General features: G+C 39.2%; 1 protein-coding gene across 4 annotated transcripts; it reads left to right on the top strand.

Moving 5' to 3' along the window:
• Window positions 1-92: 92 nt before the first annotated feature.
• Window positions 93-9,505, top strand: LOC106942958 (calmodulin-binding transcription activator 2-like). Of its 4 annotated transcripts, none has more exons than XM_015026313.1 (13): window positions 93-241; window positions 1,455-1,603; window positions 2,560-2,744; window positions 2,817-2,895; window positions 3,015-3,282; window positions 4,892-5,409; window positions 5,530-5,675; window positions 5,856-6,102; window positions 6,231-6,299; window positions 6,933-7,078; window positions 7,170-7,238; window positions 7,384-7,414; window positions 9,003-9,505. In XM_015026313.1, the coding sequence occupies exons 2-13, from the start codon at window positions 1,469-1,471 to the stop codon at window positions 9,033-9,035; spliced, it is 1,926 nt and encodes a 641-aa protein (XP_014881799.1). In that variant the 5' UTR covers window positions 93-241; window positions 1,455-1,468; the 3' UTR covers window positions 9,036-9,505. The 4 variants fall into 4 exon arrangements, with proteins under 4 accessions (XP_014881799.1, XP_014881798.1, XP_014881797.1 ...); XM_015026312.1 differs by having other exon boundaries at window positions 7,167-7,238; XM_015026311.1 differs by lacking the exon at window positions 7,384-7,414.
• The last annotated feature ends 9,936 nt before the right edge of the window (window positions 9,506-19,441 follow it).

Here is a 19,441-nt window from a genome sequence, read left to right as displayed (position 1 = left end):
CCCCTCCCCCCCCCCTGTCCTCCTTCCCCCCCCTCCCCCCCCTATTTCCCTTTTTTTTTTTTTTTTTTTTTTTTTTTTTTTTTTTTTTTTTTTTTTTTTACGGCTGGAGAAGCGAGGCTGTGTGAGTCGTTCACTTCAGACTGATGGAGGTTTAGCAGAAGCGGGAACAGAAATCGAAAACAGCAGCAGACACAAAGACTCTGATGGTATCTTCTCATCGCGCTGTTCTACTGACGTTCAGGTGTGTATTGTTTACAGCTGCTGCGTTAGGATCGCACTTATCTGCCATGTTGCAGTTGATAGACATGAAGGCGGCTGGGTCGGTTAAATCGTTTTTTTCTTTCTTTTTTTTTTTCTTCAGTTTTTTTCGCAATTTAACTCGTGACTGGCTATGTTTTGCAGTAAGACAGAAAATTGTTTGACTGAAGTAAACCATGTTGCTCGTCTATTCTTGTTGGCTGACCTGTGCGATTTCAGCACCAAGAGGAGGGGACAGCTCCACTGATCCCTCCAACCACAATAGAAGGAGACTCTTGCTCCTGTAAAGGCCCATGACAACAACACAGAACTCAGGAGGCTTTCTTACCTGTACGACTGCATGCATTTCATATTTTTTTTATTTTTTTTATTTTTATTTTTATTTATTTTTTTTTTGCTAAATAACAATGGACAGTGACGTGGTCAAAAGTCAAGGTATTGTTTCATAACCCTAACTTCTCCATAACTTTATCCTTGACTAATCTCCTATGGACTCTGTGATGTTGTATGTTCACTAATGTTCTCTAAAAACTCTGAGGTTTTCGCAAGGTAGTTGTATTTAGCCTTTTTGTGATGCTAAAGAGCCATTATCGAAGTACTAGTAAATTTATTTTGACAGCATTGGAGCTGTGGAGCTTCTCTGGTGATCCAAAAAGAAGAAAAAAAAACAGTAGACCTCATATTCTACTCTAAACTCAAATCAAAACTATTTAAATATCTGCATATAAAACAATGGTTTCAATGCTTTTTTTCCCCCCCTGGATGCAGAGAGCTGCTGAATGGTTGAATTATACTCTGTTATTGTGAAACAGTCTGTGAATCTGTTTTTGTTTGATGTGTTCATGAGAGAACAACAGAGCATTATTGTGTATGACAGCTACTATACTGGGATGTCTTTTTTTTTTTTTACTCTCTATTAGGAGTAAACTGCTCTCACCAAGATGTCAGAGAAATGGAAGCTCTTTAGTCTCCACCCTCCCTGTTGATCCTGTGCTTTGAGGAGCATAAATAAAATAAGCATGAAATAGTAGTAACCAAAACAGAAAACTAAGAGAGATAGAGCAGAAGATGGGGTCACACAGGGGTTTTTTTTGTTTTTTTTTTTGTTTTTTTTTTAAGAAGGACTGGGTAATGCCCTCTGCCCCCTTACCTAAATAAGGCAAACCGATTTAAACCTCTGACCTGCATTTCCACAGACACCCAATTCAGGATGTCCATTCTGGAGCGTTTGGAGCAAATGGAGCAAAGGATGGCTGAAATAACCAATCAGAACCCTGGCTCAGAAGCCATGGCAACCAAGGGTGGAGGAGTAGAGGGGGGAGGAGCCAATGATCAGCGGTCTCAAGTAAGACATAGAGTCCGTTGTGTGGAAATGTTTCCTGTACAACTACATAAAAGTATCTAACATGAAAGAAGAAGAAGGGAGAAAAAAAAAACATCAAAGTTAAGAAAATCAATCAAGGTTCATTTGTAAAACAGTGTTTCATAAAGATGAAGTTTCGTCCTGCAACGTGTTATTCTCGTCAAACTTACAAGCACAGACAGAATTTAATATCCTAAACCTTTAATGAATCATATGAAATAAACTTTTGATAAAATGACACTTCTATGAGTTATCTTCGTCACATTTTTCAGTTCATTTATTGATCTAAAAATAAAGTGCATTCATTTAGATGTATTTATTTTCCCTGTAAATGTGCTGCAAAAAAGGAGGAGAGGAGTCAGGAGATACAGTAGTCGACCAGACAGAGAGTTAACTCAACCAATCTTTCCTCAGTTGACTCTGATCAGTAGAGAAGAAGATTAGATCCACAAGGGAAAAAAATCTGAAATTAAACTCAAACTTTCTTTTTATTTCTTCCTACGGTCCTAATCCTTTCCCAAAGATCAGTGATCGACTAGTCCAATAATGAAAAACTGGATTTTTGTCCCTCTATTCATTGAATGCAACAAAAAGTGAGGTGTGAGGTTCTCCACATGTTTTGTCCTTAAACTAACTCACCAAAACATGTTTTTTTTGTTTGTTTTTTTACTATTTTGACATCACAAAAATTATACAAAAGAAAAGCATATTTTGCATAAAGCAAAATATGATATTTTAATCTCATAATTCCAGACTGCTACTTCTCTGACCCAGGATATTGTTGTTATTTCATGACTTCAAAAAAAAAAAAGAAAAATAATGAAAAAAGCAGGACAGAACCCAAATAAAGCCAGAGAGTGGTATTGGCAGCTGGACATTTGGATAAAAGATTTCCCAACATTTTATCTCATTTGCCTTTTTTCCTTCTGAACCCTCAGAGCTCCCCTGATCAGAGCACATTTGAGGGTCGTGTGGTGGTGGTGTGTGAGAAGATGATGTCCCAGCCCTGTTGGACTTCTTCAAACCAGCTCGTCCACAGCAAGAACTCCAGAGGAATGACGCTACTGCATCTGGCCGCAGCTCAGGGTTACGCGGGGCTCATCCAGACACTCATCCGCTGGCGGTGAGTAACGCTCGGACGTGACCCTCCGCTGTGGAGGTGAAGTGATTTCTCATTTGCTGCTTCGCTTCACAGCACAAAGCATGCCGACAGCATTGACCTGGAACTGGAAGTGGATCCTCTTAACGTCGACCACTTCTCCTGCACGCCACTAGTGAGTGATCAGTACTGTTACATTCTTCTTCTTCTTCTTCTTCTTCTTCTTCTTCTTCTTTTTTTTTCACTTTTTTTTCCCCTGTGTGTATGAGGTTTATGTTATTCTATCTTCTGTAGATGTGGGCGTGTGCTTTGGGCCACACTGAGGCGGCACTGGTTCTGTACCAGTGGGACCCAAGAGCTCTTGCCATTCCTGACTCTCTGGGTCGCCTGCCGCTGAATATCGCCCGGTCCCGTGGTCACACTCGATTGGCCGAGCTCTTGGAGCAACTGCAGCAGAGTCCTCAAACGAAGGGCCAGCCTGCGGAGAGTTGGATGGAGAAGTGGAAAGGAGGATCGCAGAACAGAGGAATCAACAACAGCTCCAGCACCAACCCAACCCCAGGTTCCAAGAGCATCTTGTGTTTGTTTGTTTTGTTTGTTTTTTTCAGTAGCATAATATGTTTTGTTCAGGATTGAGGTTTTAATTGATGAAGGAAACTAACTAGAAACGTTTTTATACGGATTTTGACTGGTATTAAGGGAGTAGTCTGCACAAATGTGGTCAGTAATTGTGCAAAAGTCATAAAAATCCATCCAGCAGCCTGTTTCAAGCCCACTAAGTGTCATTTTCTATCTTGTGTTTTATGCTGCACTGGCTGACTGATTTTCTTAACTGAGAAAAGCTCTGTCTGAGCTTTTATCCCAGCTTTAGATATACTTAATGTTTACTGGTGAGGCTAAAAGGCACTAAGCTTAAAAGAAGGATAAAAACATTAATTATGTTCTTTTTGCAATGTTAACACCACCCATCACTTAATTTGTAGAAGTCTAATAATACTGCCAGTGCATTTTTTAAAATAAAAATAAAGGATAAAGTCAGTGCCTTATAAAAGTATACTCCTTGAACGTCTTTACTTTTTATCGTGTGAGAGCTTCATCACATTGTGATGGTATTTCACACAATGTTTTCAAAGTTTTTGATAAAAGAGATTTGAAATGTGAGCCGTAAATATGTGTTCACTATTATCCTTCTGTTATCCTTCTGAAAGGTGAATCCTCCCCTCTAAGATTTTACAATATTTTGCTCCATCCATCTATAACCAGCTTCCCTCTAGAGGAAAAACATGCCACCGTGTGACACCGATGCCATATTTTACTGTTGCAGTCCTGTGTTCGCAGTAATCTGAGGCGGTTTTCCGGTAAACAGCATTTCAGATGAAAGCGCAGCGTTCAGTGTTTGCCTCATCTGACACAAAGGCCCTCATCCTCATGTTTGCTGTGTTCCCGAAATAGCTCGCAGCAAAATTCAAACAGAACAACCTTTTCATTATGCTGTTTGTTCACTAATGTTCTTTAACAAACCCCAAAGGCCTTCACAGAACAGCTGGATTCATCCTGAGATTGAATCACACGCACGCAGCTGTGCTAATTAAGTGTCTTCTGGAGGCAGTTGGCAGCACTGGATTTTATTTTGGGGTAGCAGATTAGAGGACTTTATTTGTAAAAAAATAAATAAATAAAAAAGTAAAAATTATGGATCATTTTCCTTAATTCCTATACTTATGCACTTTGTTGCATGAGTCTATCTCATTAACTTCCAGTAAAATACATTGAAGAATGTGACTACAACAGGTAAAAACCGCTTTGAGATGTTAAACATGTTAAATATAAATATCTAAGAGAGTGTAAATAGTTTTGAGAGACACTGTGATTATGTGTTAAAACACAAGCAAGCACCACTTCACAAATTATGCCAAATTATAGTGACACTTCTATCTAACACGAGAAGTTTCTCTGTGAACATTCTTTTTGGTTTGCTAAGAAATGAGAGCTCCTCACGTCGTGAGTTAGTATCTATTTTTTTTATTATTATTATTATTCTTGAATACTTTTTGGCTTAGTCGAACTCTGCTCATTTTTGTCACTGAGCAGGATGTGGTTTTTGGTAGGAATTTGTGGTACGTTGTAAGGTTTGTTGTCATTTTTAACTTTTTTTTTTTTCACCTGTGTAGAGGTGAGAAGAAACAGAACAGAGAGCCAACCATTAAACCAGAGCTGGAGCCAAACTGGTCAAACGCCCCAACCAGGAGCCAACGTGGAAGAAGGAGGTCCCCCCCCAGCCAAGCGTCTCAAATCTAACCCCGCGAGCCAACAGCAGCTCACCAACTCGGCCCCCGGCGCCAACACCATCAGCTCCCTCCTCGACTCTTCCCCGAGGCCTAATCCTCTCCAGTCCGTCTTACCCAAGTCCCAAAAAACTGAGCTCAGCTACCAGAGAGCACCTCTTTCCAGCTCCACCCCGGACCGGCCTCGGTTCCCCGGTGCCCCGTTCTCTCACCTGCAGGCCAGGATAAGGAGGTCTGAGGGGGGCAACGTGTGGAGCCTGAGACGGTCTCTCGGGCAAAACAGTCTGGTCCGGAGAATTCAAGGAAAAGAACGGCTGGCCATCCATCTGCGGCAGAGAGTGCTGTCCGACAGGGGAGAGGAGACTGAGCTGCTGACCTACCAGGATCACTCAGATGACTTTCAGGTATAGTGAGCGGTTTTATTTTGCTCTACTCAGAGAATGTTTTGGTGTAAGGAATACATTTTTTTTTTAAATCATAAAGAGAAGACAGGAAAAGTTAACTTTAAAACTTCCTTCCTATAGGTGGACATCACGATGCTTGCTGATCACATCATGGATGCTTCAGCTGGAAGGCTTAAGCAGACCACAGTCACTGAAACAGATTCTGCAAAGGTGGGCATCAGCAGTGATGTAAAGTCACTGTCTGGTTACCTTGATGAGGTGGAAAGGTGAGTCAAAGTCTCTTGATATTACCACGATTCTTTAAATAATTCAGCAAATGTTTTCTTGTGAAGTGGAAATGCAAGAATAAGTTGCTACAGTAATTTATAATTTTTTTTAAAGTACATAAATCACTGTCACAGCATTCAGCTTGGTATCTTGGTGTTGTTTTTGGTTTTTCCGTGCAGGTTTCTAAAATCTAAGCCCCAGGCTACAAGCCCCAAACCAAATTCACTCTCAGGGCTGGAGGAGCAGCTGACTCCTCATGCAAACCAAGAGCCCTCGTCTCCCTTTGACTGGAGCTCCTTCCTCTGTGCAGCTATGAAGGAGGAGAAGTTGAAAACAAACTCCTCCTGTCTAGCCATGACTGAGTCAGAGCAGCAAGAGCTGTACGAAACCATCAGGCGTGCTCTGCACTCCCTCAGAAAACACAAGGCAAGTTATGACCTCCGCTCCTGCAGACGGTGCGGCTGATGCGTATCTCGCTCTGTGACTCTATTGTCAACCAGTGATTTTGTTACATTTGCAATGTTAGGTTAAATTATTTCTAACATTCTTCTCAGGGTCCCATTCAGGAACAACACAAAGAGATTGCAGCAGTGATTCAACGCTGCTACAAGAGATACAAGCAGGTAAGATTGTTGATTTTAATAGAGACTTTTTGTTGTTGTTGTTGGAAAGTAGATTGTGTTACACTGAATGTGTAAATATAGCTTGAAGGTCTCTGTGTGTGTTAAAGAAAATACTCTGAATGTCTTGACTGGAAATGAATGTTCCCTCACGGCCATTCTGTGCACCAAATACAGATGTAAAAACTCTCAGAAAGGACTGAGAAACAATCGTTTGCTTCTGCTTCAAATCAGTGTCTGATTCACAAAGCAAATAGTTCTGGTTACATGATATTTTAACATCAGGACATTCAGGACACAGACCCCTGAGGACTGACTTAGGAAACTGATTTAGGGGTATCGGATTAAAGGGAGCTAAAATAAATGCAAGCCACACTTATCAGATATTTATAAGTTAAACATGAAAAAAAAAACATGTGTAAGATCACTTTCTTTCATTTCGCAAGATTGCACAAAATCCAAAGACAACATGTTAAATTTGTGGTTGTAGCATAAGAAATGTGGAAAGGTCCAAGGGGTAAAGTTACTTGAGGAAGGCCATGTAGAAAAGTAAGGAACAAAATATACAAAAGAATAAAAAAATTCAGAAAACACTTCTTTGCTAACATCACGCTTCATGTCGGTCTTCCCTTACAGTATGCACTTTATAAGAGGATGACTTTGGCAGCCATCCTGATCCAGAGTCGTTTCCGGAGTTTCCACGAACAGAGGAAGTTCCAGCAGAGTCGTAGGGCAGCAGTCCTCATCCAGCAATACTACCGCTCCTACAAGCACTCCCTCAGGTGCTCCATGTGCTCACGCGGGTGTGACGTCGCTGGGGTTGCACAAGAGATGTCACTAAAGCATCTGCCGCTTGTCTTTTGTTTGCAGCAGCATCCTCACTAAAAAACAGAACCAGGCTGCTCGCAAGATCCTGAGGTTCCTGCTCCGCTGCCGCCACAGGTGAGCCGCGAGCCTCCGGCCACATTCTCAAACTCATCTCACGCAAGGGCACCATGTCATGCACTCATACCACCCACCCACTAACACACATACACAGACTAACAGCGGTGCTAATAGTTGCTGTTGTTTTGCTGCTCCTGTGAAGCCCCTTGATGGACCACAGGCCTCTGAAACAGGTGAGTCCCCTCTTGCTCCCTCTCTTTCGAAGGCTGATGCCTGTTTGCATGACAGCAGAAGGAGAGGGAGAGGCAGAGGAGTTCCTGGATCATTATCCTTCCCTCCTGCTCTCTTCTTTCCTCCCTATCTCTCTCTGTCTGCCTCGAAGGACTGCCGAATGATGACAATAAATGTGCATGACTGACAGATAGAGACGCAAATCTTGCATACGGTCTTCTTGGGGGCATGTTCCGATTATCACAAGGGGACATCGAGGGTTGCTTGGCATGCAAATTTTTTGTGTGCCTTGATGGATGGAGCTGGTACAGAGGATCTGAGTGTATGTCTGCTGTGTAAGGATGTGAATTTAAGGAGATTTTGTCAAACATCTGCTGATTTCTCTTTGACACTTGAGGGATGATATAAAAAAAAAGAAAAACAACTTGCTGTTAAAGTGCTTTGCAAGAGTATTTTATCACTTTGTGCTTTTTCACATTCTGTTCGATTGCAACCACAAAGTTCAATATATTTTATTAGGAAATGGAAGCTTAGCAATAGATTCTTTTTTTTTTCCACAGGAAACCATGAGAAGTATGTTGGAAATTTCTTTTTTGTTGTTGTTTATTAGAGAACATCAGTGAACAAACACCATCAGAAAAAAACAAGAAATGCAACAGACAGGTCAGGAAAAAAGTTGTGGATGAGTTAGATTATATAAACAACATTCCAAGCTTTGAACATCTCAAAGAGTCACTATTTAATCAATAGTCTGAAAATGAAAAGAGTTTGTCACAACTGCAAACCCACCAAGGTATGACTGTCCACATAAACTGCAAAATACAGAAGAATAGTAATCAGCATCATACCAAGAGGCCCATGGAGGAGCAGCATAGATCCAATGCTGAAATGGGAAAATCTGCAACCTTTAACCATCCATTCCACAGATCTGGCCCTTAGATTAGAAAGGCAAGATAGCCGTGAAGGATGGAAAGCAGGGCTAAAACTGCAGCTCCTGCAAGAAAATATGTTAGAGACTGTAAAAGAGTCAAGACTGGAGTGAAGGTTCATCTTCCAGCAGGACTACAAGCCAAAATGTGCAGCCTGAGCTGCAAAGGAATGGTTTAGGCAAAAGCTTGTTCATGAATGAGACAGTTAAAGTCCAGTCCTACTGACTGAGAATTTGCTAAGTCATTGCTGTTCACCTCCAATCAACCTGACAGAGCCTGAGTTTTTTTTTTTTTTTTTTTTTTTTTGGGGGGGGGGGGTGTTTTGTTTTTTGTTTTTTTAAGAAAAATGGGTCAAAGATTTAGTTTTGGATGTGCAAAGACTGGCAGTTGCAATCGCAACAACAGGTGTCTCTTCATAACGTTGAGTCAGAGGAGCTGAATCCAAATGCATGCTAAACTTCAAGGTTTTTATATGTAAGAAAAGCATGCGCTACTTTGTGTCGGTCTATCGTATCGACTCCCAGCGAAATACACTGAATTTTGTGGTTGTAATGTAACAAAATGCAATGTGAACAGCTTAGCGAGCCACTCCGTACGCACACACTGACCTTGCAAACGTGTTTTCTGATTGTGTGTCTAATGTGCGTTTGGTTCTCCTCAGGGCCAGAGAGCAGAGAAAGGCCAGGGGTCCTGAGAATGCATCACCAGGCCCTGCACACAGCCCCATCAGCCTGTGATCAATCTACCCTCCTCCCCTCTTTTCCCACCCAATCCATGTCTCCTGCCCTACCCCCATCCCTCCCCGTTTCCATCGCCCAGCCCTCTCCTTGTCCCCTCTTTTCTCCTCCTTGCTCTCAACCTCCCTGGCCTCATTTCTCAAGAGGAAAAAAAAAAAAAAACTCTTCCCAGACAGACTGAGGACAGGATAGGTGTCCATCATGGCAGCTCAGACAGACATACTGCTGGGCAGAGCCCCAGAACCAGGCTCTGCTCACAGCACTGATCCTCCTCCAGTTTAACTGGGAGGCCATCACATTAACCTCATGGCATTCTTTGCACTCCTCATGGGTATGTTTCTTTGCAAGAGCAAGTTGTCGAGCGGGACAAGCAGTTCAAAGGAAAAACAAAAACAGACAAAAAAAAAAAAGAGGAAGTGCCTGACGACAACATCCTGCTGTTTGAGACAAGCGGCTGGATGTGCTGAAGAGGCTCCGACAGGGAACAGCTGGCTAGCGAAAGAGGCAACTTTGACATGCAGAAAACACAAAACCCCGCTGTGTTTTTTTGTATCCAAACAGAGATCTGTGAAAGAATAAGAAAACCATAAACCAAAAAAAAAACCTCACTTCTGTGTTGCATTTGCATGCAAGGTTTTCCCCCTCCCCCGCTTATTCCTCCTCTATATCATCCTACAGAGCTACAGTGGCAAATCATTCTGCTGATTCAGTATCTCACAGTATCACCCAACCACTCTGACTCACCGGCTTACAAAGCTATTAGTCACCTAATCAAAAAGAAAAAAAAAAAAAAAAACAGGGGGGGAGGAACTGCACTTGAATGTACAAGGAGCATTGTTAGAGAAAAGGGAAGCGGCCTGAATAACGATGTCTTAATTTGCTACATGGACTTTGTATGGAGTTGTTCTCAGCGGCAGCACTTTTGCTCGCCCGACGTGGTGTGTCCGTGTTCGTTCAATTCAATGCATGTGTTTGAGCTACGAGCTCCTGCATGCTTGCCAAAACTGCTTTAGTGTTGTTTCTTTTTGTATTTCTATGTGTAACTGTGTCTCATGTCTTCATCGACTTATCCTTGCCCTGTGTAATGTGAACCGTGTAAGGACAAATGACTTCTTTTTTTTTTTTTCTTTTTTTTGGGGGGGTGCTTTATTTATTATTTATTTATTTAAGGGTCTAATTCTTTCTTTAACTGGATCAAGAGTGGCTTAGCTCGAGACTGGTCCCCCAACTCAAAAAACAAAACCTCCCCTCCCCCCTCCCGGTGTGATAAAATATGACATGTTCCAATGGTTAAATGTCTCTGTTAGTTTGTTCTGCGTGAACCTCCAAATCCTAACTGTGGTTTTGAGGACAGAGTCACATAACATTGCCTTGACTTCTTCTTGACTCCAAGAGGTCTCTATGCTTGCTCTGTAAAGGACGTGGGTCCGATACTTGCCCCTGTGCAGGGCACCGCTCCCTGTATTAGCCCCTATACGGGCAATCAAATCCATATTTTGGACTATTGCATATTTCTGTATATAAACTGACGAGGTAAGGGGATACAAGGACCCTGAAACTTTTTCATAAGAAGACTGTATTTAAGATTATAAATTATTTTACTTCCCGTAACGAGAACTTTAGACAGAGATCTGGGTACACAGGACGGCATATTGCTTGTAAATAATGTAGATAATACAGACAAAGTAATGTGCATGAGATTTAAGACAAAAGAAACAGCTAAAAGAACATGTTAGTGGCTATGGACTGTGAGAGGATTTTAACTGCTTCACTTTAAGAGTATCCAGTATAAGTGTTATTGAAACAGAACATTTTTCTTAAAAGCATGCAAACGAAAAATCTAACATTAGAACTATAAGTGGGAAAACAAAGTAAGCTGAAACCATGATCTTTCAGACAAAAAAAAGACAAAAAACAAAACAAAAAAAAAAAACATTTACACTTTGTGCTTTTGTTTCTTGGCTAGCAAAAATTAAACCCGTTTTGCCAGTAGTGCCAATCATTATGAATGCTACTTTTGCCTAACAAACACAGTATGTTACGCTGGGGAAACCAGTGCTCTAAAGTTATCAGCAAGATCCACAGAGGCAGCACATGCTGACAGTAAACAATAGTAAACCTAGTTCTAGCTCAGATGTAGACCTACAAGTCCTGAAGTTTGTCTGAAAAAAGGTAGACTTATGCATAAAGTGATGATGCAAGTATAAAAGACGATGCTAAAGTTGCCGATGATGATAAAATGTGAATGCTATGGCTGGTAAATAATGAAGAGAAGAGGTGGGTGTAAAAAGTCTGCACACATTAAAATGCCAGGATCCTGTGATACAAAAAGATGTTGATCTCTTACCATCTTTAATGTGAAACATAGGCTTATATATAGGTGTTGGTGTATAAGATTTAATGTGAAACTGCTTATTTGGTTAATTTCATTTGAACTGCATTGTACAGGAAGACATGGGGGGAGCTTTGTGACCTTTTGTCTGGGAAAAGGGACTTTATAAATTCAATTTATTTACTTTTTTTTCTGTGAACCTTACCGCTCAGTTAAAAACAAACTGAAATCTTTTAAATAATAATAATAATAATAACGTGGTTGCATAAGTGTGGACAACCGTAAGCTAAAGCTTTGCTGAAACATGTTCTGATTTTATTACAGCTTGTGTCGGAGTCTGTCACCAGGACACATGTTGACTTCGTAATATTTGTTCACTCTTACTTGAAAATTATCCAAATCTGCCATATTACGAGAACGTCTCCTGCACTCAGCCCTCCTCAGATGATACGTCCGAGCACCGGCTGTTCATCTTCAGCTTTATAGCAGAAACCTGAAGGTTTTAGTGCTGACTTTTCATAATTCTCAGAAATTATTTTTTCACTTCCACCAAAACAAAAACAACAAAAAGTCCAGCCTTTTTTTTTTTTTTTCCCTGTCAAAGCGTAATGCATTCCCCCACCTGCTTTTGGAAGACTTTGAAGGTTGCTCTACAGATTTTTGGTTGGATCAATCTCGTCGTAAGAAAAGGCATTTGTGTTGCCATCCTAACAGCCCAGGCGTGCGAGAGGTACAGGAGATTGTTGGAGTTCAAAAACAGCAAAAGAGGATCTTACGCTCCTATACAACCACTTTATTTCAGGGGTTTTTGTTTCGCCTAAAAGATTTCAGTTTGTTTGTTTAGGAGGAAAAAGTTTATCTTTGTCACTTTTTTTTTTTTTTTTTTTTTTTTTTTTTTTTACTTTACAAAGCCAGAGGTGTGTAGACTTTTTATATCCATTGAACATCTCTTACTGTGTGGTTGTGCTCCAGCAACATACTTGCTTTTATTAAGACCATCGATCTCACCTACAGCAGATCCAGTCCGGCCTCCAGTCGAAGCTTTCCATCTTCAAACAGAATGTCTCTGAACTCATGTTTTTTTTTTCGTTTTTTTTTTCCTTTACGTCCTTTTTCTTTCTTTGTTTCTTTGTTTCTTTGTTTCTTTGTTTGTTTGTTTCTTTCTTTCTTTCTTTCTTTCTTTTTTTCTTTCTTTCTTTCTTTCTTTCTTGCTTTCTTTCTTTCTTTCTTTCTTTCTTTCTTTCTTTCTTTCTTTCTTTCTTTCTTTCTTTCTTTCTTTCTTTCTTTCTTCCTCATTGTCACTGCCATAATTGTATGACATGTAGTTTAATCTCGTGGAAAGTTTTGTTTAGAAAGTGCCTGCTCAACAACCGAAAACTAATATCAGGAAGTATTGTATATTCTCCAAAAAAAAAAATGTTCCCAGTTATCTCTTTATTTTCCTAAATTGTGTGTTAAAATTGAACTTGACAGTGTTCTGCTCTCTGTTAAAAACCCTAATTTGTCTGGTATGAATGGACGCTCGTGGCCTAATTGATCATATGTGTGACTATGTCGGGCTAACAAATATGACGGCATCGCCCCTTACCTTTGTGTGTACTTATCAGAGGAGGAAAAAAAACAACATTGAATTCTGCTTCTGTCTATGAGAGGCACTATCATAAGCCAATTTGCAGCATCAGTATTGAGAGACTTATGTATTTTCTGAATCTCACTCTTATTTTACTCCCAGAAAATAATCATTTTCTGAAACAGAACTCTAAAGTCTTTATCTGGCTAAATTACTTTCATAAACATCCCTCTTTGTGGATTTTTTTTTTCTTTCACTCAGTCTCTGACTCCGATGTGCTCACACACACAGCGTGGAACTCAAACGTACACAGTCTGGCTCGTACGCAGATAAGGCCACACTCTTTCTCTCATGTGCTTATGTCTTTGGGAGGCATGAAATCTCTCCTTTAGATTATACTCAGGGTTGAAGAACAGGGAGATGGTATGTGGATTGCATTAACACAAGTGTCCCACATGTGGAGGCTGTGTACATTTGCGTGTACGTGCGTGTGTGTGTGTGTGTGCGTGTGTGTGTGTGTGTGTGTGTGTGCGTGCGTGGTTTATAATATAACATCTGTCCAGTCACTGTGCTGCACCTTCAAATTTAATGTGAATGTTTGACACACATGCTCTTATAACCCCCCCCCCAAAAAAAAATCACTTAAGGTGTGTCATGGATCAAGCTTCCAACTTAAAAAAAAAAAAAACAAACACGCAAAATACTCAGATTTTGTCTAAATTTAAATGACATTCAAAGCAAGTAATAAGAAACTACACTGATGCAAATGTTCTTGACTTTAATGTACTCATAAGATCCTATAATGGGCAATTTTTTAGATTATTCTGAATTAGAGTATCTTGCAGTGTCTTGCAAAAGTATTAAACCCTTGAACTTTCTCACAATTTGTCGTATTACAATCCCTGAATTTGAGGTTTTTTTTTTTTTTTCTTTTAATCTTTTGGTAATAAAAATATGAAAAGTGTGATATGCATTTGATGCAACTCGCCATATTAATTCTATGCAGAATTTAGTGGTGCAATTAAGGCTGCATTAAGTGGTCTCTACCAGCTCTTCAGACCTAAAGAGACTGAAAATTGAGCCTATTTTCTTTGCTAAAAAGTTCAAGCTCAGTCAGATTTTACATCTGGGGTTTTGACTGATCATTCAGCCCGGAATATGCTCTGATCTAAACTATTCTGCTGCACCTCTGACTGAATATTTAGGATCATCCCAGTGGAAAATTCAGCTCTGACCAAGTCTTTTACAGACTCTTGGTTTTCTCCGCAGGATTTATTCCTCTTTTTAGCTTCATGCATCGTCTCGTGAATCTGGTCACCTTCCCTTCTATAGATGCCAGGTTGGTATTCCCCCAGCTGAGCTCAGCAGCTCCTCCAAAGTAACTAGGAGCTGATTGAATCTTTCTCTGATTAACGCTCTTTATGCTCTGCAGCTCCTCTAAAGTAACTAGGAGCTGATTGAATCTTTCTCTGATTAACGCTCTTTATGCTAAGCCACTCTGTTAGACTGGACAGCCTTGTCTTTGTAAGGTTTGTTTTACAGTTTTCCCCTGCTCTAAGCTTCTCCACGACTTCTCCCTGACCTGTCTTCTCTGTTCCTTGGACTTCAAGATGCTCAGGAATGTTCTCTATAAAACATCCGACTCGTTTGTGTGACCTTAGAGGCAACTGGGTGCACTTTACTTAGAGGTAGCAGAGCAAAGAGAGCTGAATGCAAATGGCTGCCACACTTTTCAGAGGTATATTTTAAAACATCTTGAAAATTGTGTATTCTTTTCTTTCACTTCATAGCCACCCAATAATCCCAATGAAATACATTAAAGTTTGTAGTTGAAACAAGACAAAATCAGGAAAAAAAAATTGCAGTGTTATGAATACTTTTTAAAGGCACTGTAAGTAATACATCTCCATCATCTTAACAATCTTCGTGTTTGGGGTTTATTATTTTCAGTTTATTTTTATTTTTTATCTAACTGACGGCCATGTTGAGGACAGTTCCTCTTGAACAGACGTTAAACTGTCCTCCCTCTCTCACCACCAAAGCTAAAGATGACTTTGTGAAACTCCCTCACATATGTACACACACAGGCATCAGTTCAACAACTTGTACAACAAACAAAGTACCATCCCACACCACAGAAACTCCATCAGCAGGCTCATGTTTCGCAGAGGATGGTGACTGTAAAGAGTATGTAACTAAGATAAAGCAAAGACTGCACAGGTAAGAACCTTTGTCATAGCAGACAGGTGGCAAAACGTGCACAGAGGTGGCCTCTGTTCTCGTACGTCCGCCTGGAAACGAACCGTATAATCTTTCAGGCCTTGTTTCAAGAGGGCGTGGCCAAGCACCACATTGCATGCTAGAATGGTAGACCCTTATAGATAACCTACGGCTAGACCTCTCCTTGCCTTCCTCCTCTTTCGCCCTGTCTTCCCTTTTCTCTCTCATCTCCTGCTGTACCATCATCCTGCCTGCCGTTGTGTTCTCATGCCGATCTCAACCGCTCATTTCTCTCTTTCTTTTCGTAGCCTAGTTTTTGATCCTTCTTTTTGTTTGTTTGTTTTTACAAACATGCATGCACAAGCATCACTAACTTGTTGATGTTTTCAAAAAGAATATTTTGTTGCTGAGGCCATGCAAAGTGTTTTTGAATATTGCCCTTATATGTGGAATATGTCTTCTGAATGCTTTACATAATTTCTGCTGTAAAATGAAATCAGAATAAAAAGAAAATTTGCACTTTAACCTATTTCTTTTTGGGGTGATGTTTTATTTCTTATGTTGTATATTTTTCTTATATTCATTCTTTCCCCTGCCAATTGGCCTAGATAAAGTACTTCATGATGACATGCAGGTACTGGAGAGTGGTGGGTTAGAATGTGGATGAGGTGCAAAACTTGTCCAGTAGTCAAAAGTATGCAAAAGAAATAGATTTTTGCACTTTGAAAATATTTGAAAACACTTATTCCTTATTACATAGACATGAACACAATCATAAAAAGATTGGTCACCATTATGAAATTAAACTCTAGTTCTGATGTTTAAAATGTACATCATTTCTGCACACATTTTGAGTACTTCAGTAAATGATCTGGGATATTTAAATAACCTGTTTATGATGACATTACCTTTTTTCTCAAAGTAGACAATATCAGTCAAGGATTACTGAAATCAGAGTCCAGACTTGAAGTGTGTTAAAGATTAGGTTGACGACAAGGACTTCTTCCAATTTTAAAAGCTTGGGAGTTTCCTCTTGTGGTATTTTAATTACAAATACCGCAAGAAAAGTAGCAGTAAAAGCATTTATAATTAAGATAAAATAGTTAATTTAATTACACATATTACAATTATATCTGTGTTCGTAAGATATTAAAGTGTAAATACTTAACTGCAGCTACTCGATTTCTAGAATAATTGTACTTGTATTGTCTGTATTCTAATAATATGTTACAAAATAAAACTTACTACATTCACCAATGTTTTCCATGTATTCAAATAAAGTGTTTGTCCCTGCAGTTGACATCTTTTAGAGAAAAGTTACATGAACTTTTCAAAGCAGCGTGAAGAGTATTTACTTAGGACTAAACATTACAACACTCAGTTCCAACGTTAGCAGAAAGTTCCAAGGCAATCCGGAAAATTACCAGTACTTACGTCAATTCATTTTTACCGTAAATATGTGGTACCCTCCTCAATATTACTGTTCTCTCACTGATTCCACTTTTTAGGACACTGTAACATATAGAGGAGTCTGGAATTTATTTTGTAACTCTAGGTTTGGTATTATTTTTCAGTTTCTCTCCCAAAAATGTAAAAACATGTGTTTATTTTATTTTATTTTTTATTTTTTTGCTGCATCCGAGCCTTGGAAAATTTACCGTAAGTACGGTAGAAACCGGACATGTCGTAAAGCTTGCAGCTGATATAAGGCCGTGGTTCGTTCCGGAGAAAAGTGGATTTGGCCACTCCACGGAGGGCGGATTTTAAGAGCAGAGCAAGCGATCTTTTAACTATGAATTGTACATATTTTAGAAGTAGAGTATTTAATTTATCTAGAAAATGAGAGCTTTGGGCTTTTTCCTGTGGGAAATCGGCGCTGTAATGCTGACCAGCTCGCCTTCGACTGAAGAAACAATGCAGGCCTAGCTAGCGGAGGCTAATCGGATAACTGGCCGACCAGTGGGATTTAAACCGTGGACGGAGCTGTGATTTAAAGCTGTTGAGGCGACATAAAACGGTAGGTTACAACTGTTTATTCGTGTAAGTTTGGATGTATACATATATGTTAACATTGGTTTCATTTTTGTGTATTAAAACGTTGGAGTTTTGAGGCCATGGGTGTCAAGAGATAATGCGTTAGCATGCTAGCCTTAGTCTGTTGAGTAACAATCTTTGTGATTTTGGTTGAAAAATCTTTCAGGGGTGTGCATATTTATGGATACATTTGGGCTAAAAACTGACAGAAACTCATAGATACACTTTTTAATACATATATATGTATATATTCTAACACTAGTGTTAGGAAAATCTGTTCTTCAACACCCTGTCAGTAATAACCTCTTTGTAAAGGTTTTTTTCTAAACTTACCTGCTTTGAAAGAATATTGTGGTGAATTTTGCTTTAGTTGGGTACAGCACATGAAGCCATCCTTAAAAATACAATTTCTGTATTTCAATCTCATAACGATGCTTTGTTGATTAGTTTGTCGCATGTAATTATACAGGCATGGATTATATTAAGAAACACTTTCGATTTCCAAAGTTTTTTTTTGTTTGTTTTTTTTTTTTAATCAACCTGTCCGCATAGAACTAAAATGTATATATTTTAGATATATTGTTATCTCTTTTGTTATCTGAGAAATTAATGATTTAAATATAATAATGTTCTCTGAACGACAGAGCACATTGGCAGCTTCAGATTAAAATGTTTTGGGCTTGTTTTAGTTGTCCTAATCTCATTAGATCTGGACAGATTTCGTTGTGAATGTTAATGTAAGTCGGTATTGGTGAGTATATTGTCCAGGCCTTGTTCTCTCTTTTTTTTTTTTCTTTTTTTTTTGTCCTTCCATTTTCCCTGTGAGGACAGGCCTTTGATGTCTGGGAGCCCATGTTGTGTGACGGTGTTCTAGTGCACAGTTCATCTCTACTGTCATCCATGCTCACGTTTCAAAGTTTCTCTGTATAATTATGTTGAGATGAGATAAGCAGTCCTTTTCGTTTCTAGATGCTTCCAGCAGAGACTGACCCTCCCACCCCTTTTTCAGATCCATATCAGCTTAGATGTCTGATTTCATTTTTTCCACTAAAATATAAAACTATACTTTTTTTTTTTTTTTTCCAAGCTTTCCTGTCAGTAATTATTTTGCGAGCAGGGACAGTGTCCCGTTTTGTGTGCTTGTGTTGTTAACCAGGGGATTTCTTATTCTAAGAGGATAATGACTCAGTTGGTCATTTAAATGGTAATTTAATGCTGGCTTGATTTTTGAACATATCATCGATTCTGAAACTATCAAAGTTGGAGTTTTCTTTAGCATTCATACCCAAGAAATATGTAGTTATGTGACCTGGTTGGTCACCTATTGGTAAAAAATTTAATTGTTGGGTTTTTTACAGGTTGGTCAAGTGGTAAAGTCTGCATCAAAATTCCTTAGTGCATCCCAATAAGAATTTCCCTACTACTATGTCATATATATTCAGAAAAGTTAGGACTTTTCATATAAAAATGTGAAAAGTTGTGACCCAAAATTACAAAACTGGAATAATTTAAGCAATATTCTGGACAGCAATAAAAAGTTAAAACTCCACACAGAAATTGGGGAGTGCAGATTTAAAATAAAACTTTAAAAGCAGTCTCCCATTAATCACAAAGATTGACAGTTTCTAAAATGTATTTGATATTTTCCTGCATTTTTAATCAATTATACACATTTTTTAAAGTAAAAGAGTATAATTTTTGGTTAATTTACTTTTAAAGGGGCATTATTCAGCCAGCTGTCACATTTACTTACACTGTATTTGGTGATTTAAAGTTTTCTGTTAAAACTTTTGAGTTATTTATTGATTTATTGCTGGGCTCCAGACATTCCACAAAACAGCATTTTATTTTTTTAGAAATGGTATATATATTTATATCTATGTCAACAAGAGTTGTTTTCTCAAGTAAATCAACTCTTGTTTTGACTTAATGACATTTCAGCTCTGTTCACAAGCTATATCACTAACACGAAGGGGAAAAATTGGCGGCTGAGCGACATTCCGGGTGTGTTTTCTTTACATTTCTCGTATAAATTATCTGCAACTCGCAGAAGCAAATAAGATGTTGTGGAGGAGGTATCGCTGCTAGTTGCATAATCATACATTCAGCGCTATGCGCAAAAAGCTGCAGCCACAGACGTATGGTAATATTCCCAATTATACATTGGGGATGCTGATTATTTTCCTTTTTTTCCCAATTGTTGTAAA

Source organism: Poecilia latipinna, unplaced genomic scaffold, assembly GCF_001443285.1.
Source record: "Poecilia latipinna isolate Pla-1442-1.1 unplaced genomic scaffold, P_latipinna-1.0 Scaffold4722, whole genome shotgun sequence".
Classification (NCBI taxonomy): Eukaryota; Metazoa; Chordata; class Actinopteri; order Cyprinodontiformes; family Poeciliidae; genus Poecilia; species Poecilia latipinna.
The sequence above is the reverse complement of the archived record's forward strand: the minus strand, read 5'-3'. Positions and strand labels throughout refer to the sequence as shown.